Genomic DNA, 22169 nt, shown 5'->3' with positions numbered 1-22169 from the left:
CACCATATGTGAGGGAACCGGCCTCCGCATTCATCTGGGAGAGCGGCTGAAGATGTTTACAAAGTACGATGGGTGAAGAAATCAAACAGGGGCGACGCAGAATAACTGAATAAACGCAACATACTTCAAACAACAAAGTGAGTCCTCTGATGCAAAGTCAAGCAACAGCTGAGATTCTCGTTTTACATTAAATATAAATAACAAATATATATCTATATCTTCATTTATGATGGACCCTAAACTTATTTTTGATTTCAAAGTTGAAATTCTACGATTGTGCAATTATGCCATTTAATTCACGTCTTTGAAAATAGAGAATTCGTTTTATTTAAAGAGATACAGATCGGCCTCCACCCGGGACACACACGTCGTCGCATTAGCCGGCGACCTCTGACCCCCCTCGGAGGATTATTGGCCCCACATGCTCTGCTGCGAGGGACATTTACGTCAGAGGAGTAAGATAGTGTGTGTGTGTGTGCGTGTGTGTGTGTGTGTGTGTGTGTGTGTGTGTGTGTGTGTGTGAGGGGGGGAATGCGGGTGTCTTCTTTTCTCTGGGGGGGAGGGTGGTGGGGTCAAAGGCTCATCCATGTTCATCGCGGTTTTGGCCCCTTTAATGACCAGTCAGGTGAAAGGTGATGTCAATACCAGCCAGACGCCGCACACCCCCCTCCTCCACCCTCCTCCACCCGTCTCCACCCGCCGCCCGTCCATCGGCCTCCACCGGCGTAAATTGGAGTCATGATTATGAATTTATATGAGTGTTTAGGAGCGAGGTTACCGCCGGTGGAGAAGGGATTTATACGGCTGATGGTTTCTCTGTGGTGATTCGGGAAGTGGGAGCCGGGTGGGCCGACATAACCGCATTGGAGTGGCTGATTAGGAGCGATCCTTAAAAGTTGCATTATTGTTATCTAAGATGAAAGAAAAGGATCTCTGAGAAGTAACCAAGCTTTACGCCGGGAGATTCGGAGGATTTTGCGATGCGCTCAAAGCCTTTCATTCATTTCATGGAAATTTAGTCGGGCTTTTGATTAAATTACGTGGACCGCGTGATTCCCGGCATGATCATTAAAGTTTCATCTCGATGCGTCTCACGGGAAGATCAAACACTGAATTTGAAGTGTGAGACCACGTCAAACGTCGCTCCGACATGGACGCAGCAAACTGAAAACAGGCTCCATTTGCTGCTGGCTTCGCCTACGACTGTCTCATTGTCCGCCCGTAAAGAGAGTTATTACCATCGTCCATCATTCGGGGGCCACCAAGTGGAGGCTTTCATCTCGCCGGTTCTCTCTGACGTCAAAAGTCATGACTGATAATATCTAATCCCGCTTCCATATCGTCCCCGACCCGCCTCCTTCTTTTTAGGCACACTATCATTTACTGCTCTGCCTTCTGTGCTTCAAAACCACCACTTAACACACGCGGCTGTGGGCCAGAGAGCCGGTCTCGCTTCCAACGCCGTCCCTTTGATACTCGGATTAGGGTTTAAGGTTTGAGCTATGGTTTCATTTGGACCGAGCGCAGGAAATGAACTCTTATTGAATTTGATGCTGGCGAAAATGCACACAGACTTTCTGGTGTGGAGGCGAGCGACGAGAGGAGTAAGCTGGAACAAGATAACACCTCCAGACCGGCGATTGCTTCCTTAAAAAAAGCTACATGTGTTCGATTTTTTAAAAAAATGTCTCAAAATGTCTCAAAACTTCCATGTAACGGTTCGTAATCTACACGTTAAAACCGTTGTTGTAGCTTGCTGCGTATTCAGCTCCTCACAGAAGGCTCACATTGGTGTTATTTGTACAAACTGATCGACTATTGGGAATATGGATACAAAAATATGAAATGTGATAAAGGAACTGAGCAGGTGGCAACGCAAACTTTCAGGGGTTTGCTTATTTGATACCTGACACATGAAGTGTCTCACGCAGATGGTTCCGCTGCCTCTTCCAAAAACCCCTTCAAATTATAATTTAACTTCAATTCACATGCTGACCACTCACGCAGATCTCTGTGCGTCTTTACAATAAGGAAATGTGCCATTAATATAAAATGTTTTTTGTTCTGCACACAATATCAAAGTAGCTCGGAACAACTGTTGCTATTTTCAACCCTCACAGATGAATGGTTCTTTATTCCTTTCCCCCCCGGATCATTTCCAAACAGCGGCAAATGACGCACGCTCTGAAACGGATGCTCAAAAGGCAGCTTCTGAACGGTGGAAAACACCCAAAAGCTGCACGCCAAGAACATTTCATCATCGATCTGCACGACGTTCGCAGCTTGTCGCATTTCATCTGCGAGGGACCGTTGCCTCGCAGCCCGGAGCCGAGCCATCAGCTAAATACCGACTGCACGGAGCCGCGGGACGTCTCCGGGAAACAAGAAGTGACCGCCAGGTGGGGGCGAGGGGGGGGGGGGGGGGGGGGCGCACAGGTGAGGGCAGGAAACAAAGGTGCCCCGAAGGGAAATGGTCCCAGACTGAGAAGTTTCAGGAGTCAGTGGACTGGAAAATTTGTTTCACGAAGACTTGTGCGAACAACAACTCTCCGTTTTGGTGGAGGGGGGTTGGGGGTTGGAGGTTGGGGGGGGTTCTGGGTGTGGAGGACAGCGTCGTCGGCTTTCTCACCTGCCAACACAAAAACATGCTTTACAAAAAACTGCAGTCTCATCTCGCGGATTCACAATGAGGATATTTTACACTCACAATGCAAAAACAGCCGATGGAACATTGGACCCGAATCCCATCTGACTTCTTTGTTGCGTCTCCATGACAACACCTCTCTCCCTTGTCTCCACTTCTGCTCCCGGTACTTTCTCACCGGCGGATTCACTTTCAATTCATTTCAATCCGTGGTGTCACGGTGGAAGGAAAGCCTGCCTTTAATTTAGACTGAATTGCACTTCACATACATCCTGAGACGTCAAAGAGCGGCGCGTTATAGTTCCGTCGGTCGGTGTAAATCGTCGCTGAAGACGCTGTGTCCGACACACACGCAGAGATTGAACAGTTTCCTGGCTAAATGCAGCTTACTGGAAACCCATCTTCTCACTTGACTCTGACAGGCTGAGGAATAAATGAGCTCTGCGACCTGTTTAGATGTCTTTGCAACTTACTTTTGAAACACCTACTTTGAAGCCGGAGTCGAATGGACTGTAGTTGTACTGGGAGAAGGTTGAATTCGGGAATGGAGGGCGATGGTGTTTCTCTTTTAGCGCGTCGTGCTCATTCACAGTCCTCACTTTGACCTCGAGGAAAACCTTATATGTCATCTCGATTAAAAAGACTGTCATTTATCACTTTGTCGTCACTCGTCACTCGGCACTTTATGCTTAATATATAAATATATATATTTTTTTATATTTTAAATTTTTAACTAACTTTATTCTCTTGTTTTATACTAACCCATAGCCTTATTCTACTAACCCATTTTATTTTATTTTATTACTTGTGCACTGCTGTCTACTGTCACGCACCAACTGCCAAGACAAATTCCTTGTTTGACATATTTTGGCAATAAATGTTTCCTGATTTCTGATTAGAACACTAATTCTATGTTTTCATGTTTCGCATGAACTATGAACCACTTTAACCCTGTTAACGGTTTTATCTTCATTTCATTAGATGTTGATTTGTCATTCACATGTTGACTAATTACCAATAGCTGCGACTGAAAGTTGCATTCCTTTAAGGGTGTTGTGAAACAGCTGTCTGACATATTTTACAATCCTATAGAAGGGAAACAAAAACCCCTGTTTCCTGCTCCTGAAGTCATCAGCATCGCTCATGGCTTCATATGAGAGCAGAGACAAGGAACGGAACTACTCCAACTAGACACTTAATACATCAGAGGGAGAGTTTAGATGAATGAATGAAGGTGAACATACACTTTTGGAATATAAAGAGTTTTGTAACAAAGCGCATTGTGTGGCTGGTTGCGCTTCTCCTTGTGTTTCGCTCTGACTTCACTGCACAGCCGGAGGAAATCAAAAGCTTTCACTCGACGCGACAAGCTGCTCGGGATGAAACCGCTCACAGGGCTCACAGTGATTCTCTGGTGTAATGATTATTCCAGCCGCCTTTATTCCACTTTCCACCAACTCTATTAAAGCGGCGTGGAGCGCCGGCTGCCGCAGACGGGGCGCTTTTCCCGCCGCGCGGATCTCGACGGAGCTCTCTGCGTACCGCCGAGGACCGGCGGACAGAATCACGGGCGTTATTACTCTGATTACGGCGGCTCGAACAACATTTTGGCCATTTGGATGAGCTGCTCGTAGCTGGTAGACGGAGAGCTGTGCAATATGCACGACCCGGCCTTTTTACAGCCCTCCTGATATGCCAGGGAAATATGCCATTTGAAGTATCGCTGCTCGCTGTCCTTGATGAAACTTTTGCATGAAGGTGAACCTGTAATTAACGTCTCTGCGAGTGGGGGGCATTGATGTGAGGGTGTGGGGGGGGGATGCATGTCAGTGTTTCTTACCATTGCTTGCATATTGTGAAATTCTACATCAAAAATTGATCAAAATGAGCTTCGGCTTTAGACCTTCGACGTTTCTTCTCTCATTCTTTGCCAAAATCCCCGGTAGTGCAACATTTTGGCTTTTCCTATCATCTAAAAGATTTAGACACGATATAGCAGCCATCCTGTCCCATGAATGCTAATAATAAATTAGCATTTTTGTAATTTGTAAGTTTAGCACGATTTTGAAGCCAAACCACCAATTCAATAATAATTGATTATGTAATTACACCAACTTATCCACCGGTTGGTGTAACTTTGTGCATCCTCCTCTTGTGGGAGCAGGAGTTGAACTGAACTGTCATGCAGCATCCGTCCACACAAAGGAGCAACGTGTTAGCGTTAGCTTAGCCGCCAGTGCTGGAGTTTCTTTCGGAAATCGAATTGTGACCTTAATCTGGAAAAGTCAAATTGAAAACGTGGTTTAGAGACACTTCCAATTTAAATATCATGAGCCTTAAATTATTCCAGCTCCTTCGCATATTTTGGGAATAGAATAGAATGTAATTCCGACGAGGACAATTCCACATGTTGAACCGCGAAAAAACAATATGAGAAGAAGAAGAAATCAACAAATCACAGTTTAATAAGCGTGACACAATAGGTAATTTAATTACTGCTAAATGTCAAGAGGAAGCGTCTGAATCCTACTTTGAGAAATAACTCTGGTGTTCCTGTTTACTTGGTCGGAAAAGGCCCCCCGGGGGGTTCGGTGACTCAAACGCCACCTGGAAATGTCACACAGACACTCACAGTGATTTCCTCTAGTAAACCGGATCAGAGGGAACACACGCGGAGACGGACCAGTTTGATTCAGCTTCAAATTGCGTAATAAGTGGGCTGATCGGAGCGGCTGACAGAAGCGACCTGACGGAGAAGCTCTCGCCGGTTTTGCAGGTCTAATTGCGTGACTCGGTTTGGGGAGTGAGGGACCGACAAGGGAGGGAAACGTCCTGTGGGATTCCAACACTCAATGAGTGTTACTTTGACTGAAAAGTCCGACCACGCATACTTTTTATAGTACTTATTTCACTTTTGAAAGTCACTTTTATGATAGATGGGCTCTCTCTCGGATGGTTGACGTGAACGTTTTAAGTGGTGAAAAGAAGCTGAAATAGTCGAAATAATATCGGTCACCGTTGTAGAGTTCCTACATTCAGACCTGCATTTCTGTCCGTGGCGTTTGAGGCCAGAGACTCTGAGAGGACGCCTGTTCTTCTTTGCATGTAAACAAAACATCATGTTCTGACAAGCTTTAGAAATAGTATCAGAAATAAACACAAGATAGAGGCTCGTTATTTTTTGTCATAATCTAAAGTCTGACTATTTCTTGTCATTAGCAGTTTAAATCTAGTTTCATAAGCTGCTTTGAGCGAGTGTTTGGATGTTTACAGGTCGGAATTATCTCTCGAATTTCAGATTGTTGTGAAAACACCTTAACACGACTGTATTCGTTTCTATTGCTTCCACTCGTAATTGAAAGAACAGCTGCACATCCCCCCGAGGGGCAAACTATTTCCCCTAAAGTGCTCTTCGATTCAGCAAATACTTCCCCACGAGACAGAAACACGCACACAAAATGGCACGGCAATCAAAAAACCTTGATTAAACCAGCCACGTGTGTGTGTGTGTGTGCGCGCCGCTCCTGCCAATCTAATTGTTTGTCCTTTGCTGTGTTGTTTCCCCACAGAGCCAAGAAGAAGACCAAGCCCCTGAACCTTAAGATCCACAGCAGCGTGGGCAGCTGTGAGAATCTGCCCACGCAGCGCTCGCCCCTCCACTCCGAGCGCTCGCTGCGCTCCTTCTTCTTCCCGACCTTCATCCCGTCCACGCCTCCGGTCCACGCCGAAACGCCCTCTGCAAGTGAGAGAACGCTCCTTTTGTTCAATCCGCTCGCGCTCCCTGGCTTTGGCGACGCGAGAGTTTCAGGAGGATTTTAATACCTTTAATATCCCTCATATTCGAGTCCGCCGCGGACCGCGTATCTCGTTCCCAGGCAATATCTCATATCCGAGGTGACGTTCTGCCCTCGGCTAGATTGAGTCCAAAAAGTCCACGAAACGGCGCCGAGGTTGATTTTTAAACCGAAAGTAGTCTCGAGTCACATTCTAATATCCGTCTTCTGCCTTAAACAAAAGAGACACAAGATCCCGGACGCGGAATCGCTCTGAGGACCATCAGTCTTTTGTTGAGAATACACTTGGGCCCAAACGAATAATCAGGATGTGCGCAATGACCGGAGGTGGCGTGTCGCTGCACATCGGCGGCCTAATCGGGCTGATGCATTAAGGGAATACCGCGGAAGCCACGAGGCCGAGGAGCAGATGCGCGGTGACGGAGGTTCAGTGGAGGAAAGGGGTGATGGATGTTCACCGCTTCAGGGTCATGAATAGCTGCAGAGTTGTCGGTAGAGGCATGACGGGGAATAAACGCGCATCGGACGCAGACCAGAAGACTTTGGTCTCCCGCGCTAATGTGTGTTAACAGCAACAGCATGAATAAAATAAAAAAAAAAGGTAGGTCAAAGGTTAAGCAGCATGCATGGACTATGCAGGATGTCGTTTAAGGAAAGAACAGATGAAGAACATGTTGAAAGGTATTTGAGCAGCAAAGCTGTAAATAATAATCTCAGGTCTGCAGACTCGGACTGCTTCATCGCCCCGCGTCCTTCGATGGTCCAACGTACATGTTGGACCATCGAGTTCTTTGCGTCTGCTTGTGACGTTGACTTTACGAGCGCCGACGGCGACGTGCAAGTTTCGTCCTTCAGAGTAGCCGCTCGTCTGCATTTGTTAGATGTACGTTGTGTTCATGCGAGCGCGATCCATGTGTCGGACTCTTCTTTTAACTTCAGCTGCACCGGGAAAGTTAGAAAGATACGGTTTATATTTAATTTTTCTATGGTTAATTAACTGCACATTTTCTAAAAGCTGCTTTAATTACTGACTTCAGTATTTAACTTGCTATCTTTCTTTGGGCCTCAATCTTTAGGTCCCCTTGCAGCCACACTGATAGAGATGCACATGCACCCCTTTTTCTATCAAACATCTATTATTCCTCCAGACGATCTGCTCGCGTGCACCTTCTTGTGTCTGTCCGCATGTAAGCGATGTCACAGGCCACAGCTAAACCCGCGGTCGATGTTTGGGATGATGGAATGGTCGTACGTCAGGGGCCCTGCAGCCGGGCCGGAGCGTCGCTCACCGCTCCAGTCGCCTGAATCGAAACTGACGGCCCGAGGTGACCGAGCGCTGTCCTCTCCGGATGAGTCAGTGCCGGAGCGTCAGCGTCTCCGTGCCAGTTTGCTAACGGTCGGATAGCATTAGAGATTCACGCGGCCTTTGCCGGCTCAGTCGGTCATTGCAGAGAGTCCGAGGAGCGTGTTTGGATGGAGCGTCACGTATCCCTCGTGTCGTTTGCGGGTGCTTGGCGTGCGCTCTCTGACAGGAGCAAAACATCAGAATCAGCTTTAACTTTAACAACTTCTCCCCTAAAAAAAAAACGTGCAAAAATGTCTTAATTCCAGCAACAAGTAGCATTACATGATCTGATTTAATTCAGGAATAATATATTGCGAGTTGACTATTAATCCCCGGTGTTGTTTTATTATTTCATAACACGTAACTAGACGTGTACGAGCGGGAGCGTTTCCCCGCCGGACGGATTTGTCATCCGTGTTGTTATTTTCTCACATCACGGCAGAGATAACACGGACACGCTGCGTCCTCCGTCTGTGTCGGAGCGCCAACATCTCTATCGATGACCTGCGAATGAGAGCCTCTCTTTCGCACATCGGACGGCACGACGAGACCGACGGGGCCGGACGCTCACTTTCAGTCCACGCGAGTGAAAAGGGGATTTTAGAAGAATGTCTTGTGTGGTTAAATAACAACATAGAATTAAACAATAGAATATCGGACAGATATCTGACCTCTGACCCGACATACCGATCATTGATCATTTTCAGGCCCCAAAAGTGAGAAGAGACCAAAAAGGAAGCACTTTATTGTTTCTTTTACCGCTTTCACAATAATAGTGCTAATAAAATATGAGAAGCAGCGCGATGCAAACTTTGGCCGTGGCGTCGACTTCAGGGAGGTCCAATTCAAGTTTTCGCCGGGCAACGAGCGTCCTGCCGTTGTTGCTTTTGACCGCCACGGCCCGCTTGAACACCTTGCACACACTTCAGTTCTTTAGCTCCGGGTGTTTCGATACGTCACCCTTCATCCCGTTAGAGGCCACACAGGTACATATTCCCCGGACAGCTCACCTCCTGCAAACGCATTAAAGGAGCCACACACCCCACCGGCCTCTAGCTGCAGGTCCGGCACCGGCCCCCCTGTGTGTGTCTGTGTGTGTGTGAGATGCACAGGGAGAGAGTGTAGAGTCTGTGAGCGTGCGCTCGTGGTTATTAACGGCTTAAATGTTTTGCACACAACTCACTGTGTTTATTTGTGACGACGTCCCCCCCCCCCCCACTCGCTCTTACCTCGCACGGACGCTCTGCAGTTGCGTCACAGATCTCCATAGCAACCCAGTGTGGCACCACAATGGAGGTCCCTTTGGGAGTCGACAAACATACAATGGTCTACAAATAACGGCTAAATGTATCACAGGGTTAAAGAGATGACTGAGCTGTATAATTGAGGTTGAGTCGATTCAGCATTTCATTAAGGATTTCGGCTTTATCGTTTTGAGGGAGAGGGAGCTGCACGCTGGAGGAAACGCGGCTTTTCAATGCATAACAAAAACAGACATTTTAAATCACGTGTTTTCTGTCTTTGTGACACAAAGGCGGAGTAGAAAAGACGATTCTCACCTCTTGAAACTAAGTCAACGTTAGTAGTCCTTAGTAGGCCTAAGAAAAGTCTCACTAATAGGTGTTTGTGGATTGTTTTTTTCTGAGAAGGAGCCCAGATAACGACAGCGCATTTGTGCATTTACAAAAAGCCTATGAACTTGTTTGGGAATGTGCTTTGTCCGAGGACTTTTAGACACCCCGGGTGGACCTCCAGCGGGGCGCGTGCGCATGACGTCACCCGCATTTGCTGCGTGGCCTCAGATCGGCTTCACCCAGAAGAACCTGCTGTCAATCGGCTCCGAGCCATTTGACTGCTCCGACCGAGGAAGTCACTACGGAGCCAAAAGGCCTCCTGGCATCATCTGTTCTCCCATCCCTCCTCCCTCGGCTTCACTGGCAACGACCACACAGCCAGTCTTAAGAGATGCTGTCGGAAAAGCCGTGTGCAAAGACACCGTCGTCAGTTTATCGCAGGCTTTTTGTGTGTGTGCGTATGGATTGTATGTGAACGTGTGTGTGTGTGTGTGTGTGTGTTCCCGTGGCCGTCAAAGATGGCAGCACGGTTTTCTGCAAAGAGGCTACTCGGCGTGTAGCTGTTGCCATAGCAACTGAGCAACCTGGCTTTGTCTCTTGTTCATCCGTGTATTTTTTTTTTTTTCTTCTTTTCTCTCACATTCAGACAGAAAGAAAAAGGCGAGTCTATTTGCACCCGTCTCTTGGATCATTTCTTACCGCCGCCGCCGCCAACAAAAACTTCAGTTCAGTTGTGCACTTTCACCTTGTGGAAGGGTCTCATTGGAGAGGCCTGGGTGGGAACGCATGGGGATGTGGTGAGCAACAGCCCGTCAAATATTGCTCCTTTTAACACTCATGTGCTATAATGCAGCACATTGTGCAGCGAACGCCCACTCGCTTCATACAGTCCTGCTCACTTCTGCTGCTGCTGCTGCTGCTCTGCACAGTGAACCGCTAATTGCGTAACACCAGAGTCGCGTCTCGTCCAACAGGCTTCAGCTTCTCATCGGCGTGTTGCGTTCGCGTGTTCGGAATTTTCTTCCCAACCCACTAATTATCTCCATTGCAGTTATTCCTTTTTACTGCAATTCTGTGTCGTGCGGTCCATCATTTTGATTGAAGCATGCAGATTTGCCACCATATCGCCCGTTGAGCTGCAGCACCTCGATGACTCTGAAGTTATTCTCGATGATGAGAGGCGGTGACTTATTCACTGTGCAGACACGGCACATTTTTTTCCCCTTGTGTGTTAAATAAACTAGTTTATTGGACTCAAGTTGTCTCTTCTTTAGCTCACCCGCCCTCCTCTTGTTTACACTGACAGGAACCGACATCTCTTCAGCTTTTTGTGTAGTTACAATTCTCTCTTTACAATTCTCTCCCCCCACACACACAGACACACACACACTAATTCAACCCCTTAGTCTGGTGTGTGTCATGCGACTGGCCAGTGGAGGAGGGGGAAGGAGGGGCTTTGCTTAATTAGGCCGAGGCCATCGAGAGAAGATGGAGGAGGACACTGTTGTCTGGCGCCTCGGGGCTCCTCAGCTCCTGCAGGCTCATCTGTCTCAAACACACACACACACACACACACACACACACACATGCAAACATATACTTAGAAACTAGATACCCTAGTTTGCCCTGGTAGGTTCCAGTTTGAGGTCTTGTTTATGTGTCTCGATATCTGTACATCTGTGTGGGCTTGTGTACTTTATTGACCTGGCAGAGATTAGAATGATATGGTGGAGTTGCTTCATGTACGCTGAAGATGTTGAGGTGTTTTTGGATGCTTGGTAAAATAGAGCATTTTTGATGTATTTATGGATCTAAATCATCCACATCCAGAACAATCCCCAAACACCGAACGCCTCACTCCAATGAAACACTTGGTTCTGTATCCGTGCAACCAGGCGCTCCCATTGTTTCAGTAAAGGACGTCAGTCAAAAATAATTGCAACCTCCACCAGGTCGCATGCTGCGCATGCCCCGAGTACTTTTCTACACTGCGGAAAGACAATCGGCGGAAAGTTGTTTACCTTGCTGAGCGCTCGGAGTCGCCTGCAGCGCTCCATCTAACAGCTCTCCGTGCCGCCTCCTTCGTCTTCCATCAGCCGCTCGCAAATATTCAACACGCCGAAATGACAATTGTCTTGTTTTTCAAGTGAACGACTGGGACAATTTGCGCGCGAACGCTTCACAATTAAATCCAATCAGAAGTTTTGTAATGCTTCGGCTTTAACGTGAAGCAACAGAAGCAGGCGGCAGCTCAATAAAACTGCACATACGGAAGGAAGCTGATTCCAATGAGATCGAATTCCGCTGGATGACGAGCATGAGCAAGTAATGGCGGACTGAGATACCGCAGAGACATTAAAGGATGGTCATAAAGCATATCAAATTACATTAAAACCATATCATCTTAGAACTCAAACAAAACACCGGTACACCAAAGCAGATTAATAGCTTGATTCAATTGTGTTCATCATTTTAATGCTCTGAATCCACAACGGTGGATTTTAACCAATGATGACAAAATGTACTCGACAAACAGCTGCAGAATAAAATGAAATCTGAAAGCAGAACAAACAGTAAAATCGGTAGTAAGTTTTGTAATGGTGCGTTGGACCACAGAGGACACAAATTCAAACCATTATCACATAAAAAAAACAAACTACCACACAAACGCTCTCTCGTTTCTGCAGCACACGATGTTTTCATCGTGGAGTCACTCCTCGCGAACGCTCGCTGACATGAATCCGCGCTGCCCCGTTCCTCTGAGGGATGGTGGGGTCATCAAAGGCGACCACGTCAACAGCACACGCACGCATGAGCGATGACGGGCGCCCTCCCCCACACCCCCCCCCCGGGCCGCGCCGACGACGAGCCGCCAGTCGCCAACGAGAAGCCGATGATGTCAGTTTCCCCTCTTCATCGAGTTACCGGGTTGATTGAGTGTAATTGAGCGGTGCATCGGCGTGCGGAGCGGAGACAGCGAACCTCTGGAGAGGCCGCAGAGGGAAGCGGGGGGAGGAGGAGGAGGAGGAGGAGGAGGAGGAGTGTTTCGGGAACCAAGAGATGCTACAGGCCGACGACTCGATTAATTAATTAATCGGACTGATTGAGTCCCGCCCCGGATGTGAAGCCTTGGAAAATGAACGGATTTGACTGGTTTCAATCTTTAGTCGGTGGTTTTGCAAGTATCGTCTTATGTGAGACACGTAATGCAAAGCAAAGCTAAATAACGGCCGATCTTGATCTTTCAGACAAAAAGACATAAGAGCTCATGAAGACGATGAAGTGTGAGATGATCAATTCTTTTGGGCGGCATATTTTCAGCTGGAAAGCCACTGAAATCTCTGGGTCCTCTCGGGCCTAATTGCGTGGAACCTTTCGGCCCGCAATTCCATCTCAAAGCATTTGAACTTTTAGGCATTTGTTTTTCTGTTTTTCTGTCTTCATTCTCGCAATTTCCCGGTTTAATGTATTGTCTGTTGCCTCCAGCTACCGGCTAACAAACATCTCCCCTGACCTCTATTCCCCTCTTCTTCACCTTCATTTGCATCTTAAAAGTAACATAAAACTCATGAATAACTTTACATAAAAGGAAGACAGAAAACTACTCAACACAATTTCCTCTCAGCTAAGAAGATGCAGAAGATGCTTCTGGACGTTTGTGTTTGTGTGTTTGCTTATGAATATTGCCGACTGCATATTTACCCTGTTTGCGTAAAACCTGTTTATTCTTAAAATACGAGGCTAACTACCTAACTGAGGACAAGTCTACCAATTGTACACAACGATGCTTAATTAGCCTTAACAAACCCAAATCCATCACTTAACCGCCGGTGGTCGACCTTTCGCAGATATCAAAATAAAACACCGTGAACGAAAACGATCTTGTTGGCCGTTGCGATATAACCTCTTGTTTTGTCAGCATTTTGTTACGTAATCACTGCCAGCGTGTCACTGTCATTCCAATGCACATCCATCACAGGCAACGCCGGCGTTCCTACCCGGCGCATAAATATCTCCCGATGCACTGACGCACCAAGCAAAAGGCTTTTATTGTGAAAACATTTTGAAGCCAGAGTTCCTCACGATTGGAATAAAGGCGACCAGACCGCTCAGACCTTTTTCGAAAGACATTTCGTCCGTGTTACCAAAAGGTAACAACCCTCCCCTCTCCCCTGTCTCTTCCTCTCCAGACACTCTCTCAGTGCCTCGCTGGTCCCCACAGATTCCCCGCAGAGATCTGGGAAACTCAATAAAACACAGGTAAGGAGAGCGCGTGGGTGAGTTTCCCTGCATACATTCGCACCTCTGTGATGGAATGTCGTTCCAATTAAAACCAAAAGAAAGGGCCTCTTGCATAACTCATTTCTACCCTCACCGTCCTTCCGCCTCCTTTTCTCTCACCCGGCTTGACTCCAAACGCCGGGGATCTGAAAAGTAAATCAATAGCGCGTCGGCTGTGGGATCCGAGCAACGTGCAGAACGTGGGCCTCGAGGCCGAAGGAGGAGCTTAAGAAAGACGCAGACAAACGGAGCGCAAATGTAAATGACAGAGCTGTTATTGTAAGATTAAGGTTTTTGAGAGAAACGGCCATTATTCCGTCCGGCAATCTCCTTGACGCGCCAATTCATTTTTTCTCCACCGCATTGTCCGCCTGCTACGATAAGTGCATTTGCGCCGCCGCCACACAATGCGCCATTTTGGCTGCCGCAGCCTCCGCTGTGATGAAAGGACGTTTCTCCGTGCAGAATCTGCCGGCAATTTAGCAAATTTGACAGCAGAATCCATAAATCCGTCAGGGGCTTGATTGAGTTTCGCCTCTCAATTGGGGCCAAGGAGGCCCAATGAAGAGATTCGCATTCTGTCAAACTGCATTAGTCTGCCGCCATTAGCGTCAAAGCGGGCGCCGAGAAGTCACATGCGTGCTGGCTCAGGAATTGGAGGCTTTGTCCGTGTGAGGAATTAAGCCGAGTTTATGCTTCTGCGTAGAGCCCCTTGCGTGTCCCTTGCGTGCGAGGGAATGTTACAAAATTGTAAAAGGTCAGAAGCCGTGTTCCTCCTCACGGTGATCCTCGGCTCTTATGTGTCGCAGAGATGTGCAACGAGCTGAAAGTGATGTCCTGATTTCCCTTTTTCAAATGTCCCTGTCACACTCTCCTCTTTTGCCTGCAGGTTTTCCACAAAGTATTGGATGTCCCAGACATGCACAGTATGTGGGAAGGGAATGCTGTTTGGACTGAAATGTAAAAACTGCAAGTAAGACACATTTCTTGCATCATTGGTAGTGATTTCTCTCTGATTTGTTCGTTTTTTTTAATCGTTCTTAGATGTCACACACATCAATTGGCAATTAGCATCTCTTGTCGCCGTGTTAATGAATTCAAACGATAACAACGGAACAAACTTCTAATCAAACTCTCTCTCTTGTTTGCACTCAGGCTGAAGTGCCACAACAAATGCACCAAAGAAGCTCCACCTTGCCATTTATTGATCATCCAGCGAGGCGGACGGGAATCCTTCAAAGGTATTATCGTGCATTTTCATAATTCTTCTTACGAGGAGTTCGATGAAGGGTGGAATGGTTCACAAATCAATCTTTTCTGAAAGAAAGCAAAGTGAATTTTCAGTTAACATTTACAAAGTTATGCATTCAGCACGTTGCCAGGTTGACAAGTGTCAGTAAAAACAGCACTGAATCTGCTCGGCTGTCTTTTTATAAGAATTGAGTTGTTAATTTGTTCTTTCTCTGCCTTTTTATCTCCCTCGAATAAGATCAACAAGGAACAACTCAAGGTACTTTACACCAGTCAGACGTCTTCTTCCCTCCTTTAGTGTGACAAAGTGACCGTTTCTTAATGACTCACTTTGCTTAAGGGGCATTTTTTTCTGTCTGTGCGCGATTATAAACGGATGGTGTCACAGAAAAGGCGTTTGGTTATTTATTCCGATGTCGGTAGCGCAGAGTGCGTCATTGCGCTTTTATCTCTGCAGTAGCTCGTCTGGTGCGGACCGAATCGGTGCCATGTGACATCAACAACCCGCTCAGGTACTCAGACCTGCACATCAGTCAGACGCTCCCCAAAACCAACAAAATCAACAAGGTCAGTGCAAAGATGAAACCGCTTTATTGCATTCCGTGCGGAACCCGTGCTGCAGATCGCATTTCTTCTATTTTTGGGGGGCCGGAAAACAGTTGTGAGTCATTGCGTCTTTCTCAGGGAATCATGAAACCGCACAAGAATATCTTCGGCAATATTGATGTGTACACAGATGGATTTGTTTTCATACAAGGAATATTTTGCAGTCGCCATCCTAACAATTCCTCATTTCCTGAGGAAAAAAACAAAACAAACAAATGTGTGTGTGTGTGTGTGTGTGTGTGTGTGTGAAACCATATCTTAAGCCGGATCATGTAAACAATGCTGAAAGAAAACAATCTTTTTATACATCATTCCATTTTTGTACAGCGTTTGACAGAATGTCGATGTTTGCTGAACCAGAAATACATTTTGTGCATTCAGAAATGCATTATTCTACCTGGTTAATGCTGTGAAAAGTTAAATTGTGCTCTACCGCTTTTATTTTGACGTTATTAAGAAGAAAAAAACACTCAGGCCTTGTGATGCCGGTTTTGGGGCCGAACATCTCTGCTCTCGTCTGCGGCGGGAGGAACAGAAGGAGATAATGCAGCTAATTGCACTACACATTTTGAGTTTATTCCGTCAGTGCTCTGCATCAAAGGCCGGAGACGGCAAATTGTAGCTTGACGAGAGAAGAACTTTCTTTTTTTTTTTTTTTACGTTCCCACAGATTTGACGAAAATTAATTAGCAAAGGTCACAGCGGGATCAGATTGGTTGAAGTAAACAGCTTTAGAAAGGCAAAGTCAGCTAATTGAGGAGTCAAACACTACGCAACGTGATGAGAGAGCATGAAAAGCAGCTTTCCGGATTTAATTTTCGCCAACCGTGTTTCCGGATGTTGGAGCTTCCTCGCATGCTCCACTGAGGGGAGTTTTGTCCTTTGTACTGAACATAAACTGACAGAAAAGTAAAGGCAGCATATTGCTCATTGTGATGGATCACCTCCGTCGGGCTGGTTTCACATCCCTGCAAGTTGATTTTCATATTGTGCTGAAAATAATGAAAGTGCTGCCTGGAAGGTAGGAAATCAATCCAGAAACTTCTGAGAAGTTTCCGAGAGAGGAACAGTAGGAAGAGAGCAGGTTTTTTTTTGTGCTAAAAAGTTGCAAAGCTTTTTGTTTCCGTCTCTTCCCAGGATCACATCCCGGCTCCGTATCAACCGGACTCCAGCAGCAACCCCTCCTCCACCACCTCCTCCACCCCGTCCTCCCCGGCTCCCCCTCTGCCCAGCAGTGCCACGCCCCCCTCGCCGCTGCATCCCTCCCCGCAGTCGGCGCGGCAACAGAAGCAGTTCAACTTGACAGGTACCAGAATGGGCACCTGAATGTGCCTGAACCCTACGAGCATGTCAACGTGTCCAATGTGGGAAATCCTCCAAAATAAAGTTGCGGGTAAAATAGAAGAATTTGATTGAAAATTAGCTACGTATCATTAAGTTTGGAGCTTTTCTTCGTAGTATATGTTTTGCAAATAGGTATAACAAATTGTGAATGATCTGTTATTTTCTTTATTATTTCTGAGCAGCCAAATTTATTCTGAAAATATGAATAAATTACTTCATAGAGGGAGAGAACAGGGATCGTAAAAGACTGATGTTCAGCAGATATTCATATTTGAGAACCAACCTTTGTGTTAACTTTAAACTTGTTAAAGACAAACGTGACCACTTTGCGTGTGATCACCGAATTAACGAAGAAGTGCGTCGGGTTGTCATCTCGCCGAGACTTCAGATCAAACCCCAGCCCTCCGTTTGTTTCTCTCCGCAGCCTCCAGTTATTTCAAATACAAACAGCAGTTCATCTTTCCTGGTAAGTACTTCATAATTGATCATTGCCGTTACCCACAAGGCCCCACAAACCAGCTCGAGAAAACGCGTGGAGGAGAGGGGCTCCTTTGATGTCGGTGATGCCCACCCCCACCTCCCCCCCCCCACTCCACCCCTACACGGAGACCCTCCGCCCACTGCGCGCTCGTCTCACTCGGGCCTCCTAATCATTAGTCCACGGCCAAACCTCCCCGCTGGTACCGCGCCGGCTTTGCTCATTTGCCGGCTCATTAAAGGCCAAAGCAACCTGGAGTGGTTGCACGATTGTAGCGCGCACACGCAGACACACACACACACACACACACACACACGCTGTCTGTCTGTTTTAACCGGCTGAATAAACGCCGCTGCCTTTACGTGCTGCGTAACAACGTGGTGAAACACGACCGCTTGCTGAATTAACATTATTAACATTATTATATATATTATTAATTGGTATAAATGCTCTGCCTACCCCTGATTTTCATTATTTTTCTCCTCAGATGTCGCTCCAGAGGCCCCTCCGAGCCGAGCGCCGCAGGTCATCCTGCACCCGGTCCTCTCTGAACCAGGGTGAGCAGCTTCTTCTTACAGAAGCAATTCAACGGAAAACCCCCGTTCTCCCATCAGAGACGTTCTCTCTTGACGGTCACCGGTCCCTCTCCGCCATCCTCCTCTCGTCGACGCGCTCCCCAGCGTCCTCCGTCCTCGTCTCCTCCTCGCCGTGGCCGCTGGTCAGGGGGGGCCAAGTCAAACTTATTGGAGCGCAGATATTTGGGTGACAATTTCAATGCGAGAGCCAACATGAGGAATACTCGGAGGCTAATGTTAGCATGGCCTTCAGTTCACGCTACGCTTGGGATGCCAGCTGCATCTCCAGTGGCTCTTTGAGGAAGCCAGTGGACACACAATTAGATCAGGATCTCAATCTATCATAAGAAACAGGGCAAGAGAACCTTTATCTATAGGCGGATGGCAATGGCCATGTTTCTTTTATTGATTTTATCGACAGCAAATAATGTTACTAAATATACTTCAACCTGGTTGTGAAATGGTCTTAGCGAGAGAAAGGCTGATGGTGTATATTTTAAATTATGGCAAAGGACGTGGGGCTCTAACTGCCAGCTTTGAGATAAAAAAAAATAATAATCAAAAGCAACATCTGGAAATAATGAGAATCCAAAGAAAATATAGGACACTAGATTATGTCATGCAAAAATCCTAGTGGGCTCAATATGTGTTGGAACAGAGGGGAGTTGGTTTAGATCTCGCTAACATTCATTTACATAATCACTGTGATGTCAGAACATTTTCTATGCGCTCAGATTATATGCGAATGAGACACAGTGTGTCATAAAGGCCACCGTCACCCATGTGGGGGTGATTAGACAAGCATGTGCCACCATTGGAGTGAGAAAATAAAACGTATAAATGTGGATATATATACACACCTTGAGGGGGTAATGATCGAGGAGGAGTTAAATAAGTACCGGGCGACCTCTGAAGGTCTTCACCTCGTTTTTTACCACGAGGGTCGGTTCTATCAAGACGGCAACCGTCACTGAGAAGAAGCACAAATCCACGAGGAAATGTCCCTGTTTCTCCTTTGATTTATCACCACAGTGCACGCTGAGAACATGAGTCCATTTACATTGTTAAATAGAACACATGATAAAGCAAGGTATGTTCAGGGCGGGGCTACATTAGGATTGACAGGTCCCTACGCAAAGGGTTGTCCGCTGTTCATGGCAACGTTTTGCCACTATTCTCTCTCTCTATTCTGCACCGTTTGGAACTCTCTTCTGAATTCACTGCAGGTTTGTTTTTTAAGAAATCAAACCTTGATCTTTGGTTGCATTGTTGGGCAGATTTCGTGTGTATTCTGTGTTTTAAATAGTTATTGTTTCCTTGGTGTTTAACCCTTAACACTGTCATTGTTGATCATCAAGTTTATTTCCATTTCTTGCTTTTATTCAAATGGACCATCTGTTAAATTGATCTCCAGGGTCAAATGTTGAAAAAAGCGTATTTGTCTCATGCGATCCATCTGGATATATATATATTGAAATTTGTGCATTAGCAGCTTGTGGAATGGTGGAAAACGTTTTCACGATATGTCCCCTTTAAGGAAGTCGTTCATTTAAATACCTTTTGGGATCTATGGAACAAGGTTTTAGCGTCTGAAAAACGCCATTGAACGAAACAGTCTATGAGCTGACACATCGTCGGGCCCGGACTCGCAAAACAAGTCGATAGTGAGTGTTAAATCAATTACCTATGACACGGGGTGATAATTAGTCGATATGCACTGTTGTTTTCTTCATTTATTTTGTAGCTCTGCATCCCAAAGGGACCAGAAAGTAACAGACATTTTCATCAAAGGGGCAAAGAATCCATAAAAAATGTTTTTCTTCAAGTCCCCCACAGATATTGGATAAGTCGTGCGGCTATGAATGCCAGGTTATTGATTAGGCAATCATTTCCTGGGGCAGAAAGGGTAGGGGGGGGGTTGAGAATTACCTTCCCTCTGGTTCCGTCGCTGTGGAGCAGCGTTTCGCTTTCTGCTCGTAACATATGTTTTGTGTTTACAGGTGAATTCCAGTCAGACATCTAAAGGCTTGAATTCACTCGTTGGTCTTTTTCTTTAGTATAAATCCTTTCGCCTGTCAGGGATGAACTGGGGTATCATAGTGCTCGTGAAACTGTAAAGAATTCCACACACTGATTTGTAGATATTTTCATCCTATAAAAAAGCCTTTTTTTTAACAGTACCGGTAAATAAATATAGCCAGTGGCGACATGCCCCCACTAGGACCAGTCTACATATCTTCACAAAGACTCTCACGCTGTGGTAAACATGTAAATAAGATCATGAACAAATATCTTCCACCGTACTGTGACTGAGTTTCAGCTCATTACTATTTCTCTAAATGGACAATTTCCCCATTTCTCACTCCCTCGCTCCCTCGTTCCTCCGGCTGCCCTTTGGCCGCTGCGAATACATTATCGCCGTTATGAAACCCACATTCCTCTGATTTAATTAAATCCATCGTCCCTCCTTCCCCCCCACATCTTTGTGTGCTCCTGCAGTGGCAGCTGGTAGGTTCCTTTGGCCCTTAATGGCCTCACCCCGAGGGTTAACGAGGGCCCATCTCACCCGGCAGGCGCCCCTCATTAGAGCGGAGACGGAGCCGCTGGAAGTGCCCCCCCCCCCCCCCCCCCCCCACAAAATGACGGGCCGCGTCATTTTATGCACCGCCTCACGCGTAGTCCCCGGATCGCTCCGCGATGCGTTGATGTGACCACAGAAGAGGTTGCGAGAGGTGGGCCGAGGGGCCGAGGGGAGGGAGGGTGAAGTGGAGTTGCGTTTGCGTCGCGTCGATGGCGCCCGTGGAGGCGTGGGCAGACGCGTGCTCGCCGGGGTCAGAAATTAATGGGGGCTCAAGTCACACGTGCGATTTAAAGTTCACGCCGTAAAATAACCGTGTGTAATTGAGAACTAAATGCAGTCAGTAAATTTTGCACCAGTTTTACAGAATAAAAGTAACTCCATCCATTTCAATCTGGATATAAAAATATTACTGAAAAAATGGATTTAATCAACAAAATCCGCAGCCGTGTTCAAAATGATTTATATGAGAAACACTATAACCAATCTAAGTGAACAAACCTGATCAATTTTGCAAAATAACAACGCGTCCAACTATTAAGTGGCTTTCTGTATTTACGTTGTTGTCTAATGGATTTGCTTCTTCTTGGTTTCAGGAGCGATGCAAACCCTCTACTTCAAATCGAAGTTGAGCCTACATCCGATGTGAGTCCTTCCTTCCATCCTCAAGTGTGACCCGTGGTGCTTTTGCACGCATGTGGATGTGAATGTCCTCATGCATTCTGTTACCTCTCGTAGTATCGGAGTGAAATGGCTTGTGATCGCAAAATGAAGACAAATTACGTTTGCCCGCCCCTCTTTGCATAATTTGCCTCGGCCGCCTGAGGAGCCTCCGGGTACCTCGTGCGAAAGAAAGTCGCAATAGCAACAGGAAGAAAGAGACGTCTTTGCATTAACGATGATGAATCTCGAGGAAATATGATGCAGATTGCCTTGAATAATATTCCAGCGGACATCTTTGAATAGGTAATTTTCTCTCCAGCGGTAAAATCAAATCAGAATAAATAAGTCAGTTTTTCCCCGTGGCTGTTTTCCCAATCTATAACTCTATTTTTTATTTATTGGTAATGGCCTCAACCGCCATCAGTATTTCAAAAGCGCACAACTTGATGAAAATTATTTAATAGAGGCCACATAAAAGTATGAGTAGCTTTTTTTTTAATAAATAAAAATGAGTCTATTTAGGATTTAAACAGCTTTGAGAAGGCCAGCACAGAAAGGCTGCCTGAAAGTCCCCCCCCCCCTCCCTCCTCACGCTGATCTCCAACCGATCACTGGAGCTGTTTGAAGCCCCTCCCCCCCTCCGCTTCAAACGCGCCACCCAAGGAATCCTCCGTCACAGGATTAAATGTCCACAGGCCCGTCGGACTGACCTCACCTGTCAGCAACCTTCTGACAGACAGCCGGTGAAAAAAATCCGGGGGGGGTCAGAACAACCTGGAGCCGTATGTTCACTATGTGGAGAGCAAAGCCAAAACCGGAGCCAAAATCGTGATAATTCAGATGAATCACTAAATTCTATTCTGATTCTCAGTGCATAAATATGCAGGTGAAAGAAGTTGCCGTGTAATGTTTGGCTTAGAAATTGACTAAAATGAATGAACACATAAAGAATACTGTAAAAATATAATATATATTTATTTTATACATTCGGCACATTGCAATCCTTAGAATAAAAGCATTTGACCGCCTGGTAGAA

The 22169-nt window shown here is 46.4% G+C and overlaps 1 protein-coding gene across 4 annotated transcripts in view; it reads left to right on the top strand.

Annotated features, from left to right (window-relative positions):
- The window catches only part of ksr2 (kinase suppressor of ras 2), a 56994-nt gene that overhangs the window by 21352 nt on the left and 13473 nt on the right, over positions 1–22169 (top strand). For 3 of the 4 annotated variants that reach the window (XM_078086151.1, XM_040196402.2, XM_040196401.2), the window contains 10 exons: positions 6214–6386; positions 13548–13617; positions 14528–14611; positions 14794–14879; positions 15128–15148; positions 15347–15456; positions 16633–16801; positions 17264–17305; positions 17805–17874; positions 21067–21115. In XM_078086151.1, the coding sequence (XP_077942277.1) occupies positions 6214–6386; positions 13548–13617; positions 14528–14611; positions 14794–14879; positions 15128–15148; positions 15347–15456; positions 16633–16801; positions 17264–17305; positions 17805–17874; positions 21067–21115 (874 nt within the window). The remainder of the gene's footprint in view (positions 1–6213; positions 6387–13547; positions 13618–14527; positions 14612–14793; positions 14880–15127; positions 15149–15346; positions 15457–16632; positions 16802–17263; positions 17306–17804; positions 17875–21066; positions 21116–22169) is intronic. The other variant, XM_078086152.1, reaches the window with a different exon arrangement.

This window comes from Gasterosteus aculeatus, chromosome 13 (genome assembly GCF_964276395.1).
Source record: "Gasterosteus aculeatus chromosome 13, fGasAcu3.hap1.1, whole genome shotgun sequence".
NCBI lineage: Eukaryota > Metazoa > Chordata > Actinopteri > Perciformes > Gasterosteidae > Gasterosteus > Gasterosteus aculeatus.
This window is presented reverse-complemented; position numbering and strand designations above follow the sequence as displayed.